This window comes from Dermacentor variabilis, chromosome 5, assembly GCF_050947875.1.
Source record: "Dermacentor variabilis isolate Ectoservices chromosome 5, ASM5094787v1, whole genome shotgun sequence".
NCBI lineage: Eukaryota > Metazoa > Arthropoda > Arachnida > Ixodida > Ixodidae > Dermacentor > Dermacentor variabilis.
In genome coordinates, this window is record NC_134572.1 from 18,119,599 (window position 1) to 18,138,184 (window position 18,586).

At 49.1% G+C, this 18,586-nt stretch overlaps 1 protein-coding gene across 3 annotated transcripts in view; it reads right to left on the reverse strand.

The window, feature by feature from the left end:
• Nucleotides 1-18,586, reverse strand: part of LOC142582325 (acetylcholinesterase-1-like) — an 88,702-nt gene that overhangs the window by 4,778 nt on the left and 65,338 nt on the right. The window contains exons 1-2 of one of the 3 annotated variants that reach the window (XM_075691894.1): nt 13,676-15,379; nt 1,634-1,783 (exon numbers count right to left, since the gene is read on the reverse strand). In XM_075691894.1, the coding sequence (XP_075548009.1) occupies nt 1,634-1,783; nt 13,676-15,306 (1,781 nt within the window). In that variant the 5' untranslated portion in view covers nt 15,307-15,379. Of the gene's footprint in view, nt 1-1,633; nt 1,784-4,200; nt 6,063-13,675; nt 15,380-18,586 lie in introns of those variants that run through there. The other 2 variants (XM_075691893.1, XM_075691895.1) reach the window with 2 other exon arrangements.

Consider the following 18,586-nt stretch of genomic DNA (forward strand, 5'->3'; position numbering starts at 1 on the left):
CAAGAGGCGGGGCGCGTATGGTCATTTCAGAAAGACCTACGGTGCAAAAACAAGGCTGAATCTGTCTTTTTCCCGGATGCAAAGAGTGCTCGCGCAAACCTTTCTTGCGCGAGGTCCGTGATGGCCCAATACGGAGAACGAGCCGGGCAATGGCGGCGCGTCCGCTCGTACTTGTGGAAAACGAAGCATACGCCATTGGGTTGGCGTTGCACACTCTCTTCTTAAGAAGTTTGCAGGGACGACATGACCACAATTAGTACATGACCGGGGTCGTTGGAGAAGTATGGGAGAGGCCTTTGCCCTGCAGTGGGCGTAACCAGGATGATGATGATGATGACTCTCTTCTTATTTCGGACATTAGCCGGAACCCCCCCGTCCCTTCTTTCCCGCCCATCGCTCTCTCGCCTGACAAGGCTAGTTGAACATTTCTGCACGCTGTGATCGCAAAGAAAATTTGTCCGTTAGCAGAGTACCGTCCTGATCTATTCTGATGACATTTCTTTCTACAATAACAACGCGAGCGGTAGCTCTCGTAAAAAAAGGCCCCTTTAGCCGAAAGGCTGATCTAGCTTGACCTATCTTGGCTTGCGATGAATTGCAAACCGGATTTCCATATAGAATCTGGGGTTTTACGTGCCAAAACAGCGATCTGGTTATGAGGCACGCCGTAGTGGAGGACTCCGGATTAATCTTTGACAACTCGTGGTTCTCTAACGTGCATATAAGCACATTATTAGAGCATTATTGCGTTCTGCCCTCATCGAAATGCAGCCGCCGAAGCCGGGATTGATCGAGCTCCGCCGCGTATAGCGCCAGACCAACTGGGTTACCGCGACGGCGGGTGAGAAAAGAGGGCATCCACTAAATTTAGCACTCTGACTAATCGCACAACTCCAACATCACTGAATCAAAAGCTCAGCTTCATCGTCCTACACTCGCCGGCAGTTGCAAATCAGCTCGCCTTCGTTTATATATCATCAATCTTTTTTTTTTATTTCCTGCCCTTCGGTAATCAAGTCATCAGGCCAGCCCACCGCCAGCTCGCCTAATTCATCATAATGCAGCATATATTCCACGTGCTTATAAAATTACCATTCAGCGTTCTCCTTTTATATTTTCCTGTAGAAATCTAGCGATTGTTAGACCTTTCTCCACATCGCCTTGATCCCTGACATCTCACGTTTCAAGACTACCATCCGTGAATACCAACTGTCAAACCACGCCACCTAACTCGTACGGCTTTTTCATGCCGATTACTTATGTAGTGTCCTGGTTACGGGCCCTGTGAGATACAATAAATAAATAAAATGAATAAATAAAGAACGACTTCTTGAAGTCGCCGTTGAGAATCTCACATGGATATCATATTCAGTTTAGTGCCACATTAAGGTAATGCCAACTTTCCCATTCAAAGCTTAAATTAGAAACTAAGAGTCACGTGATTGTCGCAACATCCGCAATAAGTTATATTATATGTTTTTATTAACATAGAAATCTATGTCTTCTAATTCATCCAATAGGTTTCATTGTTGTGGTTTTAATTCGCAATACGCTATTACTTCTGCATTGGCTCCTGCAACTAAACTCGATGTGCATTTGTTATAAATACCACGATTTAAAAGCAAAATTTCACCTCTTCACAAGGTATGGCTCCCAGAGGTGGCATTTCTTGGACCTGGGTCCGTACGCGACGCTGTAGTCGTTCGGCTTGAGTATCACATACGCCTTGTTCTCTTTGGTATACTTTGGCCACTCCATGTCGCTCTTTGGAATCTTTGGTTTCCTGCATCATAGAGACAAAAAAAGCAAAATTAATTTTTGAATGCGGCAGTGAGCCATATTCTTTAGCGCAAAGAAATCAAACGCCGGAATTTTTTTCACCGTATACGAAGGCTTTACCAAAAAAGAAAGAAACAACCAAACAAAGACAAGAAACTAGCAACATTAAAATCGAAAGAAATGGGGCAGACTGTTTGTCTTGAAAGAAATCATTCCAGCATGTGCAATAGCAGATGCCGTGACATGAATAAAGACCAGACAATCAATAAACAGACAAGCTCATATGCGCAAAGGAACTTCGCAAAATAAAACCCGACTTCATCGCGTTCCCACAACAACGTATGTTCAACCACGCTTTTCCCCGGTCATCCAATGACTTATCAAGCCTTTTGTTATTGCACAGTATCTAAGCTCACGAGGAGAAACCTCTGACGGAAACTCAGTATCCTAACATGTGAGCTGTTTTCATGGAGTACAATAACAGTTTTGCCGTCATGTTCTCGTCGTAGTGTATGTTTAGGCGCGCCAGCGGACAGCTACACCAAAGCTATTACGTCGTCCTATTTCTGCTTATTCCTGACAGTACAATTAAGGGCTCAGAATAAATCTCGCAGGCCAGTGACGCAAAACACGGAGATAGCAGAATGCACGGGGAGCCCACGACAACATTCTTTTATGCATTTTTCACTCTCTTACAAAGCAAGAACGGAGAATCCCATCACGGCTCAATTGTAGTGCCCGTGTGTACGCGCTTTGACGAAAGCTCACCATTACTCATTATTACGAGGAAGCGAATTGAAGGTTTTGCTAGATTCTACTAGGGACGCCCCCTCCAATAATGTGTCTGCTCAAGAGGAGCATGCAAGCTTCGGTCAATGGCTGTCGACTTCAAATCAGTATTCCGTCACATTACGTCATTCGGTGATGTAGCGCGTAGCCCTCCAACAGAGCCAATAAAGTGCGAAACCGTGTAACTATGCCAGTCCAGAAGAACCAATGAAATATTGAAACAATGCATACATTTTCACTGCCGAAAAATAAAACAAAGAAGGTAAGACTGGTGTTCATGTACAAGAAAATCGGATTTGCAGTAGAACACGTTGTGGGGCTTGTCGTGGAACACGAGCTATGGCAGGAAACACCTTGGCCTGTTATTGTTCTTTCTTAGTGTGCTGACTCTGTTGGTGCTTCATCTTTCGAAAGAAAATCGGACGAATGAGCTATGCGCACTGCTTTAGGGTATACAGACGAGTCGAGGTCAATGCAAGTACGCGTGTGGATTTTAGCGGTTATTACGGGGTGCCATGCGCGGCGCAGCGAGAAAGGACAAATTATGGTGAATGGCGATAGGGTAATCACGAGCTACCCAACGGTGTCGGCAAAGTGGGACGACCAGTGTAGGCCCGTGGAGCTACGAAACCGCCTCAAAGCTAATTACGAGCTTGCCAAGGCCAGGTCTGCAGCGCGCCACAAGGTAACCGAATTAAGGTGGCGAGGGTGCAACATTTCACCTTGGCCCAGAGCGACCCAACCACGTTGGACAGGCGCGGTGACACCAGCGGAACCCAGCGGTGGTTATTGACCGTACGTGTCTTCAGTGCTTCGATTAACGCCGACTGACAATGGTGTTTGAATCAATGTCTGAGAGGTTTTTGAATGAACCTGATGTCGAGGTCGCGGCTGTGTCCCAAAGTAGAACTTCGACGAGGTCAAAGACTAGTGGGCTTGGCAACGTGAGCACCAAGTCCCATCGTTTCGACACAGCGAGGGTTCAAATGTAAAAAGGTACCGTCCAAGCATTTACTGCTGCCTCCCCCGCTTCACGCTTGCAACTAACAAGTTCACCTGCAGCTAACAAGCTGCTAGCAGGAAAGTAAAATTAAACATACTTCGGCTTTAAAAGGACAGTACGTTGGGCACGTTGGTAATCCATACTGAAAACTACTGACAGCGCGTGATGACACCAACGACACAGAACACAGCACTTATCCGTGTATCTTTTCTGTGTCGTTCGTGTCGTTTCGCGCAGTCAATAGTTTTCAATACTTCGGCTGTTGTTTTTATGGCGCATAACTTAGAATACAAACATAATTAGCTCTCTCACTTTATTATTATGATTGTCACCATGAAAAACAGCGATATTGCTGATAGTGCGCAAAAGGTAGACACATATGGAGCTCCAATTTACAGTAAAGCGGCCCATGCACGGGCACGTTAACTCTAGAGTTGGTTTTGTTTGCCACGAAACCTCATCTAACTGAAGCTTCGTTCCTGAAGGCTTTCCTAATACTTCGCATTTAAATTTCTAAAAGTGCGGAAGTACCACCAACCAAGGCGTGGTTAAACGAGTAGCAAGGGTGCGAAGGAGACAACCTAAAGTTCTGATGCAATATTCGGTCCCTTTAGGTCGATACGACTCACCCAGTCCAAGAGAATTCGGCAAGGGCTTCGATGAGCTCGTCGGAAAAGCTAAGCTCCTCGCTCGTGACCGAGAATTTTTCTCGCATCAGTTCGCCGAACGAGTCATTGTGTTTCTCCAGCACCGTTTTCTTGTCGACCCTCAGAGTGCCCAAAAAGAATGGCAAGTCGTCGTTGTGGGTCACAGTGACCCAGTCTCCCCAGAAGCTGTAAGATGGCCGGTGGCTGAACACATAACGAAATAGAGACACCTTGTTTTTCAGAGCTGCCTGAGCGAACAAGTCCGTGGCGCAGTTGAAGCACAAGTCCGTGACTACCGAAGACAACGCTCTGAGCATCTCCACTTCGGAAATTTGCTGGGCATGGCCGAAGTAAGCATCTTCGAACTGCGAACTCTTGGACAGGCCCACGTGGAAGAAGTTGCGAAGAAAAACCCTGAGTATAGTGCGGCCATCGATGGAGCCCTTCAGCCAATTCATCTTTGAGTACATGGCTGTAACAAGCACAGCGCCGTCGTCCTGGGTGGTGCCCAAAAAGATTTCTTTCACATTCATCCGGGCCTTGTCCAGATCAAGTGGGTTGTGTGGAAGAAACGAGTCTCCGTAGCCTGGAAGAATTGTGATGTACCGATAGGCCATGCTTTTTTCAACGTCGTGAACAAGTCGGTGGGCGTCCGCTTTCTGAAGGCAGCTCAATGCAGCGTCGATCCTCTCTCTTCCGGGGAGGTAAAAATTAGTACAGTTCACAGCTGTAGAGATTGCTTGGAAGTTTTCATGTTGGTTGATTTTCTCCGAATAGGCGAGTGTGCTCGGCGTCCCACTCAGGAGCACAGCCCGCTGAAAGAGACCCCGGCTCAGCTCGGATAACACGTGGTACGAGACCGAGACAGCGCCAGCACTCTGTCCAGCCAACGTAACCGCACCGGGATCCCCGTCAAAGGCGCGCGCGTTGTTCCGCACCCACCGAAGAGCCTCGACCTGGTCGTACAAGCCTGCATTGCCTTCAGCTCGCGGCACTGAAGCGTTGAGAAAACCGAGCGGGCCAAGCCTGTAATTGAAACTCACGAAAATGACGTCGGCGCGCGCGGCAAATTGAAGTCCGTCGTACAGGAACAGGGAGCTTGATCCCCAGCTGAAAAGACCGCCGTAGATGAATACAAACACTGGTAGGCTACTCTTGCAAGTGGAGGCGACGGTGGCGATATCACTGTTACCGTCACAGTCACGCCTTGGTACCCATACGTTCAACTTGAGACAGTCTTCGACCGAGCTGGACATGTCAATTTTGGCATTTTCCGTGACCACAAAGTCCGTCTGGACACAGCCCGGGTTCGTAGCATCCGCGCGGAACACACCGCTCCATGACGAAGCGGGCAGGGGCTTCATAAATCTTCGCTCGCCGACCGGAGGCTGACCGTAAGGAATGCCCAGGTAGGCATCGACATCTCTGGCGTTGGCGCGCAGTCTCTGGCCAACGACATCGCCAGTTGTAGTTCGGATCACAGGTGCGTCTTCCGCAGCGGCGTTTGCCGAGAATACAAGGAAGAGGGCCAAGACAGACAGCGAGGTGCCCTTTAGCTCCATGCCACGTCTTCGTGACTCGACGCACAGAAATGACTTCCAACTTAAGTCCAAAACGTACATGCGACCTTGACAGGGAGGATCCGGTTAGCTGCGCGTGTTATATGCTCGACAACAAGCGCGACAGCGTCAAGTAGGCGTACGGCGCGCTCAATGTCAAATCCCGGTGATTCGAGCTGTCGGAAGGCGCCGATTTGCTGCGAGAGCGTCACAGTGAATGAGAATGGCCAAGTCCTCACCCACCGGACGATCAGCGTCACTTTATGCGGAGAGCAGGTTCAGCCGCGCTCTGCTCAGGAAGGTACCCGCCCCACATGGCGGTATATATAAACAACTTTCTCTCGCGCGCTATTTCACTCCCTCTCCTCTGTCGGAGTCTCGGGAATGCTGCGATGCCCCTTCGGCTCAGTCTCCGGTGCCCCTTCAGCGCAGCCTGCCGGCCCGTTGCCCCTCCGGCAACAACACGGATGGGCGCGGGTCAGTGGCCAGATGCGCGCCGCTGGAAGGACAGCAGAGCGCCATCGCATGCGACGCCTCCGAAACGACTGCGCGCTTAACGAGCTGCGGAACGCACCAAAGGTCGCGCGGCAAAATTTACGTCGAATGAGCGCCCCTTATCTGTGCAAAGAGTTTCCAACAATAGTGCTTTCAGCGTTTGCCACAATGCGTGTCGACACTTCGGTATATGCTCTATTTGCAAAATATTAAAAAAGTGACCTTCAGCAAAATTTTACATGATAAGGACGTCCGGCTTTTAAATACATGCCTATACCGCGCAGGGCAAGCTGATCCAAGATAGACTAAACGCAAGAAAGAAAGCCGTGGTAAGAGCGTACAGAACTTGTGTCACAGCTTCAAATCCCTGCGTTCTTTGACGTTGCACGTTGCAAAGGTAGACAGCGATAAGTTCAGCTAAGCCATGCGCGTAATACGTGAATTTCTTCATGGTTGAAACCACCTCAGTTTAAACCTTGCTGATGAAGCGTGCTTCATCCGAAGGCTCGCAATAGTGGAAGTGCTCGTGGCTTGAGATATAAATGGTGACTCGCCAGGCTACATTTGCTGCACCAAATATCAAAAAACGTGACCGGCAAATGACAAACTTGGAGATAACACAAACATCAATAAAGCGGACGGGGTTGAGTGCAGGCGTCAATTTGTGCGCGGACCACTTTCTATATTGGAAAATATCATCACTAACAGCCATAAAGTTAGGAACGGCTCTGCGCCAGGAAAGGGCTTAATTGCCGTTTTGCAGACCCGTATCCCTCTATATATGTGTGGAGAGTGGTGGCTTCTTTTTACAGAGACGCCTCAGTCAAGATACAGTTCGCGGTTCACCTTGCGTACGTAACTGCCGATAACCGGAGCAATATTTTTTTTTCTTCTTGTTTTTTTCAATGTCGCGAACTTGTTACATTGTGTGCAGCCTCTCAACCAATTTCATTTGCCCAATGTTTGACTCTGTCGTTTACTATTTGACGAACATAAATTTGGAGATGAGATCAAGCTGTGATCTCACTATATCGGCGTGCTGAGATAAAAGCAGCATAAAATGTATGCTTTTATGTCACAAAGCTGCACTGCAGGTCCTAAGGGATGCCTGAGGGGAGTGCGCCGGATTAATTTTGACTACTTGGGGCTCTCTGACAAGCACTTAAGTTATTCAGATAACTACATCCACGAGCGTTCATTCCACTCTCATAAAAGTGCGGCTCAGCGACAGCGGCGAGTGTGCCCTCTTGTGTTAGCATTTTCTTAGTGCTGCGTTAATTGCTTTCCCCACGTGGTTGCAATGTGCTAATTCGCTTTTCTGTCATCAAATTTCTAGATTGGCATCTGATGTCCTGACTAGTCTCTAATACCACTTATCGGTGCATCACTTGCAGGGCGACAAAAATTAAAAAAGAAAGTCAGGCCACACTTACCGATTTTCAATGAGGGTGCAGCATGTTCTATAGGGCGACTACGTGATACCATCGTATGTTTTCTTGTTTTTTTTTTTTTACAAACCGGATCACTCTTTCGCAAAGCAAAATAGTGCGCAGCCACCTATTGACTTTACAATTGTAAAAAAAGAAACGCAGGTAAGAAACTTCTAAATCAAGTTAAGCTTTCCAGGAAATATGCAAAAAAGAACGTTTAGTTCAAGAGAAGCGGCTAGGCTTCTAAATGAACTGCATTGCGTGCGATGAATTCCGAACGCACTTTGGTCGGTGTAAAGGACGGAATTTATTACGGAACTGGTTAAACAGAGACTTAAACGATGAAGTTCGCGGCGCCATTGAGGGCTAAGAACTTCAGCTAAAGGCAGCGATGACGCAAGTGGATTGCCTGCGTGCATCTATCCAGAGCGAACGACGCCATTATGGAAGCACGTCAGACATAGCGCGGATAATTTTTTAGCTTGTTTTGTTCGCGGAAAACATGGGGGACGCGTCCTCTTCACTGGCCCGAAATGGGAGGTGATATAAGAAGCGCTTGACTACGAAAGTATGCATAAACATCACGGCTTATCTTACCGAAATGCGACGTTTAGAAACGCATAACCCCACATGCCCAACGCCTTCGTTCTGTTTTCGTGTGGCCTCTTTATACTCAAGCAGACTAATCGCATAACCGATTAGTATTGGAATAGACAGTGAATGTAGTATTTCTGCCCAGCCAAAATGACAATGAGAGAGAGAGATTCTGTCTTTAGTGAAAAGCTGGAGGTGGTTGCGTGGATGACGGTCTGACATGCTAACGACTACTCCGGATGTTTGGTTGAAAAACATGGTTTTGTATATTGTAGTGCTCTTTATGAGGGTAGTGATGTGGGTCACTCGGTCTCTCTCATGCTTTTATCGATTTGAGCATTTGGAGCATACATGACACATTAAGATGTGCTTTTTCTCTCTTGCGATAACTTGTTTTGAGTATTTATTGGGGATTATGGCAATTTACAGGTGTGTTTCGCCTCTGTGATTCTGCTACTTGTAATGTACTCCTACTTCTCTGATGTGACAAGTAGCAGTCGGTTCCTCGCACTGACATGTCCTTATTTGCTCACGTCAAGAAAAACTTGGGCTTCATCCGGGAAATATAATCAAGCCGTGATCTCGAAACTCAATAAGACTAATTGATAATTATCTTGTCTGCATCTGAGAAACACTTCGGTTCGTACTCATCCGCGTGCTTGGCCTTCGCGATCAAGGGCATTCATGTGGTGCGAGTCGGCACCACGCATTTCTGAACGCGTTGATGTTAAAAGATAGAACAACGCTCCATTTCGCCAATTTCCTGTATGCTCTCAGGCGAAGTATACAGATGTTTCGACTCTTAACACAACAGCGCCGCGTCAGGGTATAAATTCACCAGAGCGACGCGCCGGACTAGCTGGCGGTACTGCATCTTTCATGTGCCCTGCTAATGACAAGAAGGCGAGCCAAAAATGCATTAAACGCGAAGCCGGGCAAACTACATTCTACATTTTAGTGTTCGGATAGCGAAACGACATGTATCGCAGCTTGTTTGAGTTGAGTTGAGTGGTTCTCGGCTACTGGTGGGATTAGCCTTGCAGTTGCTGCCGGCAAATGCTCCACCGTAGCGACCCTTAAAATAAATAAATTACATAAATCAGTCACAGACCTCACAATTACAAATAGTCACTCCTAAGGTCACCATGTGGAGGCCAAATCCATGTCCTGCAGGTAACTTAAAGGAAGGCGAGAAACCACCGTCCTACACAACTGGTTTCCGCGCGGGAAAACAATGCCCTGAAAAGAACTGTGAGGAACTCCTGTCTTCCTGAGTGACCCGAATAACATACTCCTTTCCGCGTTATACAGAGTACAACACATAAGCTAATGTTCTATGTCACCGCACACACCACATGTCGAACATAATCGAGACAACGACAGGCCAGTCTTATACATCCACGCAGGGGTACGAGCAGAGCCCGTGCGAATGCGGAGCAGTAAAGTGACTTGGTTTCTTTTGAGGTCCTTGGTCGCACATGGCTTGTGAGGTCAGCTCCATAAAGAACTGAAGTGTCACAACACCGCTTCTCTGAAGAGTCCCTTGTCCTCTTGAAGCACTTTTCTCAATGGATTCCCAGACAGCGCTCTATGGGCGAGGCTGTCCGCCATCTCGTTGCCTATGATACTCATGTGCGAGGGCACCCATTGGAAGCGTATGGAGAAGCCTTTGATATGGAGATTGTGCAACAAGCGTATGGTGCTAAGACATAAGGCATCAGTAGGTAACACGTGCTCTAACCTATGAAGGGCAGATTTTGAATCTGTAAGAATGACAACAGGTTGAGCCGTACAAAACCGTAGCTTCTTTAGAGCTACCTCAATTGCAACGCTTTCGACCGTTGTGGAGGACACGACTGCAGTGAAGCGAACAGACTAATCATACTTCAAAGAGAGAATGTGAAAAGCAGCTGCACTAGATCCTCTGACCTTGTCCATAGAGCCATCATTAAATATTTGAAGATGACGTGCATATTCAGTCTCAAGATGTTCCAGTACGAGCGAACGCGTTGCCGCTAAAGGAGAACTCCGCTTAGCGCGAACGTGAAGAATTATCGACGAACAACCGAGGCTCGCGAATGACCAAAGTGGTTTCAACCTCTTAGTTCGACCTCTAGCGTCAAGACCCAGGTAAGCAAGAGTATTAAGGGCCAAGTATGCTCGGGACTCAGATCTCTTTCGAAGACGCTGTAGAAGGGCTCGCCCGGCTACTGTCTATTTCAGGCGGTCAATTTGCATCAATAACCTTTGTGAAGCGACTAGGCTAAGAGGTCTCGATAGAGACTCATAAGGTATTGCATTGTTCGGAGCAGTCTGCGGTACGCCAAGAGCCCTCCTTAGGCCCTTTCTGTGCAAAACCTCAAGTCGTTCCAGCTGTGATAGCGAGGGGGAAATTAAAGGGACCTGGTACATTATTCGACTCATCACCAGTGCATTGTGCAGCCTGAGCATTGAAAAAGGGTGATTTCCCTATTGCTCACTTGCAACTCTACGGAGCACATTGAGACGCAAATATGGTGATGCCACAATCGAGTCCACGGCTCGTCGCCACTGTAGACGGTAGTCAATAATGACGCCCAAAAAGCGCTTGTGCTTCAATTGACTAAGGCGAGATTAATCAAGGTCTGTCTTCAGCCGCGCATACCGTCTTCCTCTACCTGGAAACATGATGAAGCCAGATTTTTCCACCGAGAAACTCAACCCAACACCTTGAAGGTAATCTTGAATTGAAAGTAATGCCTGTCGAGCTATCAGAGCTAAACGCTTGTGTTGATATATGGTTAACTAAAGACAAATGTCGTCCGCATATATCGACATATGGACATGCCTGCAATGTTTTTGCACTTCAGTGGGAAAACCAGCCATCACAACATTAAAGAGCGTTGGGGAAAGAACACTTCCCTGAGGTACACCTCGCGATACCGCCCTTTCGGTGCTTATGGTACTTCCTAACCACACTTGAATTTTACGTTCACTGATAAATGAGTGAATGAATCGCAGAAGATCGCCCTGTACGCCTATGGCCTGCAAACTATTTAGTATTGAGCTCTGAAGGACGCTATCATAAGCCTTTGATACGTCTAGGAAAATAGCTAGTGTTGAAAGGTCTAAAGCTCTATGATGTTCACTGTGATTTATCAAGTCCAAGACGCTATCTTGCGCGCTTAAACCTGTGCGAAATCTAGTCGTGCATGTTGGCAGAGCCCTTCTATCTTCGAGCCACCAAGATAAACGCTTAGTTGCCAGCTTCTCCATGAGCTTAGCCACACACGACGTCAGTGATATAAGACGATACGAGGCCAAGTCTGTCATTTCTTTGCCGGGCTTCAGCACTGGGACAACACAAGCCACCTTCCATGAAGGAGGAACGTCGCCAGTCTCCCACACTCGACTGAGATAGCTTAGGAGCATCTTTCGGTGTTCCAGAGGTAGGTTCTGCATCATCTAGTTGGTAATGCCGTCAGGACCTAGTGCACATCGACGCCGCAGGCTGCTCAGTGCTGTCTGTAGCTCTCGAAGTGTGAACGGGGCGTCTATAATATACGTAGATGTTGCAGGCAGAGCGTAGAATTGCAAACGATGCGGTGGCACCCACGATTACAAAGCCTGCAAGGCAGATTTTGCTTGCGTTAATTGTGGGGTGATCATCCAGCGAGTTTCGATGGCTACCCCTTCCGTGTAAGCACCTCATACCGTCGAGTGTCCTTCCTTAGTGGTCCCAAATCATGTATTGCAGCTGCCAAGCTGACCATACAGCACTACAACGGAGAAACGGCTATTGCTGGCTCAAGGGCATTCTATCTGAATCTGAACGGCGTTCGTTAACTACGCATAACGCCTCTTCACCAACAAGTAAACGACAAGGCTTCTGCGGACACCTGAGCCCACTTACGCCGGGGCTACAGTCACAACACCAACTTCACACACGAATATGTGAGTGCTCGTGTTTTCAACAGGTTAATCAGAACGCAGGAGTATGCGGTTACCAGAGATATAAGGCTTTCCTCAACGGTGTTTCAGTTGCGTGAATGAACGCACTACCAGCAATGAATTAGCAAGGTTTAACTATACCTATTACCATCCTTCATACACACGACTTAAGCTGTGAAGACGCCTGTAGCGTACTATACTCGCCCAGAAGGAAGTTTTAATGACGTACTATACTTTTTCCTACATTTCCAATAACCAAAATAAATAAATAAATAACAATTTCATGCTGTCAGCGGATTTCGCCAGGAAAAAAAGACATTTTTGCAAGGACACTACTTCGTTCTGATGGCTATCTGCTGCTGGAACCTGTGCAGCAACCACGAATTTTCGTTTCCTGAACCTTCACTAACGTGTGCGCTGGGATGCACCTGTACATGTTATACACGGACAGCACGTTTGCGCTTGTGGCAAGGAAGCCTGATGAGTGAAAGCTACAATGATTGCAACAAGCGGCGGTGTACATATCATGTGCTTATCATTCAATGCTCGCGAGAGATCTAAATGATTCCGCGAAAATTTGTGTCCCAACTACAGTAGTCAAGCAGGTGAAATATTACTAAGTCAACGAGAAAGATGTGCATAAAGTGTCCTTGAAGCGAAATTTGCCTTAACTGCAGGAAGTTTCTTTTTCCTTTCTTCACAGTAATATTGTGACGAAATGAATGGTGTGAAAATAGCGAAACTTCACGTAGATCTTGTTGTGCGTCTTCTGTCTCTTCCTCTCTTTCATACTTTTTTTTGCAGTATGGTTCGGTCAAGATAGCGATGCTCTTGAAATGTCTTGTCATACGTTTTTCCATTTCACCAGATGTGCTCGACCACTCGACACATCATTAGCTGCCGCGCTGGCAGCAAAAGTTGTTTTTCTTCCAAATCCACACTTATAATATCACGCACTGTTGACGAGCTGCGCAATGGTGAATATGCGTCCACATGTCATTACATGCTACAATGCCGAAATCTATCATTAGTCAAAGCTGAATGAGCATATCACACAATAAAGAGACGGCTTGTCTGTATTTGCAGACAGAGCTCAGATCTTCCACTCGGTAGGACCAATGCCAGGTCTGCTGGGAGGAGGAAATCACCGTTCACGCGTTTTGCTTGCAATGTTCGAGAGAAGTGCTAAGGTGCGAAGGGACTACGCAACAGCATGCGTATACAACCGCAGATACCATATGCGTAAAAACCTCACTCAGCTGTGATTTGTAAAGACTTGCACCGAAGCTGCACTACTTCCTCTCATCCGCTGTTCTGTCTCCTTCGTTTTAAATTTTGAATGCAGCAGTCAGATTTCTTCTTCTTTTTTTCTTAACTCGCTCCAGCCCCTCCGTATCAATTTTAAAGATAGGAAGCTACTGCCTGGGAGAGATACTCCCACCGGCTTACCCAGTTTTGGTGAAACTCGCCAAGGTGTCCACCAGCTCGTTCGAGAACTGGAGCTCCTTGGCGTATTCGTCCCCGCTGGTCGTTCCGCTGCTCAGCTTGTCCGTGGTGGCCAGGAAGAAGGGTAGCTCGTCCATGTGCGTGGCCGTCACCCACTTGTGCCACATGCTGCGTGCCGGCCGGTGCGTGAACTCGTATCGCAGCAGCGTCACGTTGCTGGCGAGCGCCGATGAGGTATACAGATCGGTACCGCAGTCGAACGCACCCTCGGTGAGAGGCAGCGAGAGGTTCTTCTCGATCTCCCACTGCTCGTGAGGAGCGCCGCTCTCGTCGAAGTAGAGGTGCGAGTACTTGGCGCTAGCCGCAAAGTCTACGTTGAAGAAGCTCTTCACTGTCACCCTGAACACCGTGGGGCCGTCCAAGTTTCCGTTAAGCCACTTCAGCTGGTCCAGCATAGCGTAGACCAAGTACGCCCCGTCGTCTTGCGTGGTGCCCAGGAAGATCTCCTTAACGTTGAACGGGTTGTTCAGGTCCAGCGGGTTCCGGCGGAGGAAGGCGTCTCCGTAGCCCGGCAATATGGTGACGAACTTGAAGGGTAGCGCCTTGGTCGCTTCCAGTGCGAGCTTGTGAGCGTCCCACTTGCGCATGCAGCGAACTATCTCCTCCCTCTGGGCCTCTACCGGCAGCTTAGCATCGGCGCAGCCAAGGTGGTAGCTCAGTGTACGGAAGTTCTGGTGCTGGTCCGCATGATCCGAATACGAGAGGGCTTGTGGTGTGCCGCTGAATAGAGCTGCCCGCTTGAACAGTCCTCGGCTAAGCTCGGACATTATGTGATAGCTGACGGACATGCCTCCGGCGCTATGTCCTGCCAAGGTGATGGCGTCGGGGTCGCCGCCGAAATGCTTGATGTTTCTGTGAATCCAGCGCAGTGCTTCGAGCTGGTCGTACATGCCCATGTTGCCAGGCGCTTCCGGCGATGAGGCATTGAGGAAACCGAACAGGCTGACGCGATAGTTGAAGTTTGCGTACACTACTTGCGCCCGTGCCGCGAAGTCAAGGCCGTCATAGACGCCCAGCGCACTCGATCCCCAAACGAATAGTCCGCCGTAGACGAAAGTGAACACGGGCAAGAGACGATCGCAAGATACCGCGCCGTTGCTGCATTCAGGTCGCGGAACCCAAATATTCAGATAGAGGCAGTCTTCGGATGTGTCCACGGTGTTGATGTTGACGCTGCCGGGCAGTTCGAAGCTGGTCTGCACGCAAGCCTTGGGCTTCCACACTGCCTGGAGGGTTTCCTTCCAGGGCGTAATGGGCTCGGGTAGCATGAAGCGACGCTCACCTGTTGGCGGCTTAGCAAACGGTATGCCCAGGTAGGCATCGACGACCCCGCCGTTCTGGCCTCGAAGTCTGATACCGGCGACAGGACCTGAATCCGTCTGCACGACTGGTGCGCTCGATTCCACATCCTCGCTATGCGCCTCGACACCGCACGGCAAACAAGCAGAGCCGACGGCGGCAAAGGCGGCAGTGGCGACAAGTGCGACGACAATCAAACACCGGTGCCTACGGGCCCGGTGCCCCGCCGTCACCTTCACCGGCGTCTGCAGAAAGTGAGCGGCAACGGTCTGCATGTCCGTCCCTGTCCGTTCGAGAGGCGGCTTTGTTCTAAGGAACACCACCAGCTTCCCTCTTCAACTAAAGTGCCAATAGGATTCAGCAATTATTAGTGAAGCCGAACGCCGCGTCACGCAACGACTTTCTTCCGACCCTGTTTTCCTTTCCTTTTGTATTTTATTGCGATTGCATTAATCGCTCGGGGAACCACGAGTTTGCGCGCGCATAGTCCTCCCCCGTTAGAGGAGGAAGGAAGGTACGAGCACCCATGTGTATTTGTCTCTGTTCTTTCTTGGCGCGCCACCATGCGGCCAAGTAGACGGCGTCGTGCTCGCCACGGTTCGTTTAGGCCACAAGTTACGCGCGTGTTGCTGTTTCTTTTAGTTTCAATTTTTCCCTTCCTCTCCTGCGGCTTAAAAGACACCATTAAGGTCGCTTAGCGAGGTCACCATGATCGCACGCCCGCACGCGGAAACCCCCCGCTAGTGAGCCCCCTTATCCCGCGCGCCGGTGTAGCCGCTTGGCCTGCATAATCAGTTGGTGCCTCCGTGCGACGACGACGACAGAGAGCAGTCAACGCCGGAATGCTTCCGTCTGCCTACCCAGTCGCACTGTTTGATTCGATGCAAAAGCATGCAGCGATAGTGCGACTCGAGCCGTGGAGAGAGGAATGACCCCATTCTTTCCACGACCATTAATCATTGCGTTTCGCGTTTCCTCCAGAAGCACCATACTTCGCGCCTTGAGCGAACAGTCAAAAAACGTTCTGACCTGGATTCAAGGAACTAATTCACAGGTTTCACTTGTCTGGGAGTTACACCTTCTTGTTTTTCTCTACTACGGCCGCGATAAGCAACATTTGGGAGCCTAAAGCCTCCGTCCCTACGGCGTGCAAAATGGGATCAAGGGCAAGTGTATGCACGCGACACGCACATTTTCCCTTGCCATGTCACAAGCGCGAGGGAGCCGGAGTGAGGGCAAATATTACTGCCTTCCGGGCTGTTCACTCGCGCGCCTAGTCTAAACGAGTAACACAGACAGCGCAAGTTCCGGAAGAAGGGTGGCACGTATATATTAGGGCACATGCACACGCCATTTCTCATCGGCTCTCACAATATTGGTAAGTTTCGAAACGGTCTCGCAGGATTTTCCCGAGCGGTGCATCGACCATGAGAATTGAAGCACACTCCAGACATCTCCTATCGTGAGAGCTAAATAAAGACGTGCAAACACGACACGCATGTTTATTCGGCAGAAATCACCCCTCATTATACAAAGTATAAAAGACGAGAACGACTGCGGGCGCGTCGTATTTACACGCGATCAACGTAATGGGTACCTCACTACTCACTACCGCATCAATCCGGTTTGCAGGTATTCGGCTTGTGCGTGCCGCTCGAAGTTAAAAAGAATGTCCGGTGGGGTCACACCACTTTCCATTATCCGTGATCACTGGCACGATATCAGCTATTGCGAATAAAACCCGAAGGCCATTGGTGCCAAGCTTGCCAATATTCTACATAACAAGGGAATTTCCTAGCTTGAATTGACCCCACCTTAAGGGGCTTCCCCTATAAACAGAGTACCTAAATATGTCCTGCTAAGAGTTGAATAATATCATACTGCTCGCTCTTTCCTTAGTTAGATCCTGCGGCATATACAGTGCGAGCGCTGCACCAAGGCATGGCTTCCGAGTTTTGGTGTTCCCGGCACAACGTTTCACTGAGCGGAGAACTCTGGGAATGAGCTTTTCGTTGTAGCTGACTAGTTGTAACAGCACTTTCACCGTAGGTGCTGTAATTTCAATACATAGAAACAATATAGCCTAATTGGTAATGCACGATGTGATGCGGTTATATACGTGTGTTTTAATTACAGGATGCACGCTCTCCAAATATTCGTACACTACCGTGCCTAACTACATCTCGCACAAGCGCAATTTTTCTTGCAGCTACATATGGACAAACAAGGTGACGTCGGGGTTACGGTGCCAAAGAGACAAAAGAGGGGAAATACTGCATAGCCCCGATAAAGCTATGGCTTTGATCTGACTGTTGTGCGCAGCACCATTTCAATGCAAAAACACACATCGTGTTCCATACGCTCCGAACACAGGGATCCAGTGGCGTAGCAACAGGGGGGGCCGGGGGGCCGTGGGCCCCGGGTGCAAGGGGCCAGTGACGGGGGGGGGGGGGTGTCAGATACGTCTGAAGACACCCCTCTTTCCGCCGGCTACTTCCGGGGAGGGGGGGTGACAGAAGACCTATGGGCCCCGGGTGCCAGACGACCTAGCTACGCCACTGCAGGGATCCCACACGCCTTTTGGAAAATTATGTTAAATTAATTGAATCCAGTTTCGTAACCTACTTTCTCTGAGCTGCTCCAATCGGCTAGCTCCAAAGGCCTTTGGGCGTCGTTGGGCGTCCTGACAGCTGATCACGACAGGCATGCGAACAGCTTTGTTTAACTTCACACAGCAAGATACTTGGGACAAGGTAAATATACCTGGTAGCGAAGCTTCCATAGAAGCCCATACGTTCAAAACATGATGGTTCATCGGCGGTTCATAGAGTCATTGAAAAAATTTCAGAGTATCGCATTTGTTTTCCGCGCGCCGCCGCATGCCGCGGCCGCCGGTGATTTGGTCACTCGTGCCACGTGACCTTTTGCCGCCATATCGCATCCAAGCGCTTGCATTAGACACGTCGAACACGAAGCGAACGCAACGCGGACGGGCTTTGCGGCTGCCGACAGCCGTTTGTTTCTGGCGAACACAGGCACGTTAACATTACGCCTCGTTGCTGCGCCTTCGCGTGTCGCAACCAAACGGAGTCCGGAACGGCATTTTTCTGCATTCCGTGCGGGAAGGACGACTGGGATCGACGTTCTGCGTGGCTGCACAGAATTGGCCGCAAAAGCTTCGCGCCCTCGAACACCCGCTTGTGCGAGGTAAGTTTGTTCAATAACTTACCCGCAGTTTGCTGGACTATTGCTTTCAAGCGACCGTACTTGCGTGTGAAAGCTAAACTTTACCTGCCCGGTTCGCACACCTCGGTCTACTTGGAGCTTTTGAAAACGATGGAGATAGTACAAGTGGTTTCGAGTGAGCTGGTCGGTTCGCGCGGCCCGCTCTGCATTGCGATATTGTTTGATGTTCCGTTCGCGCGGCTCGCTTTGCTTTGCGCTATCGAAACTCACGTAGTACCTACCTTTCAAGTAAGCTCTTCGGTTCACGCGGTCAGCTCTGTTTTGCGCTGCTATTTCTAGTAAAAAGTTTGGTACGCGCGGCTAGCTCTG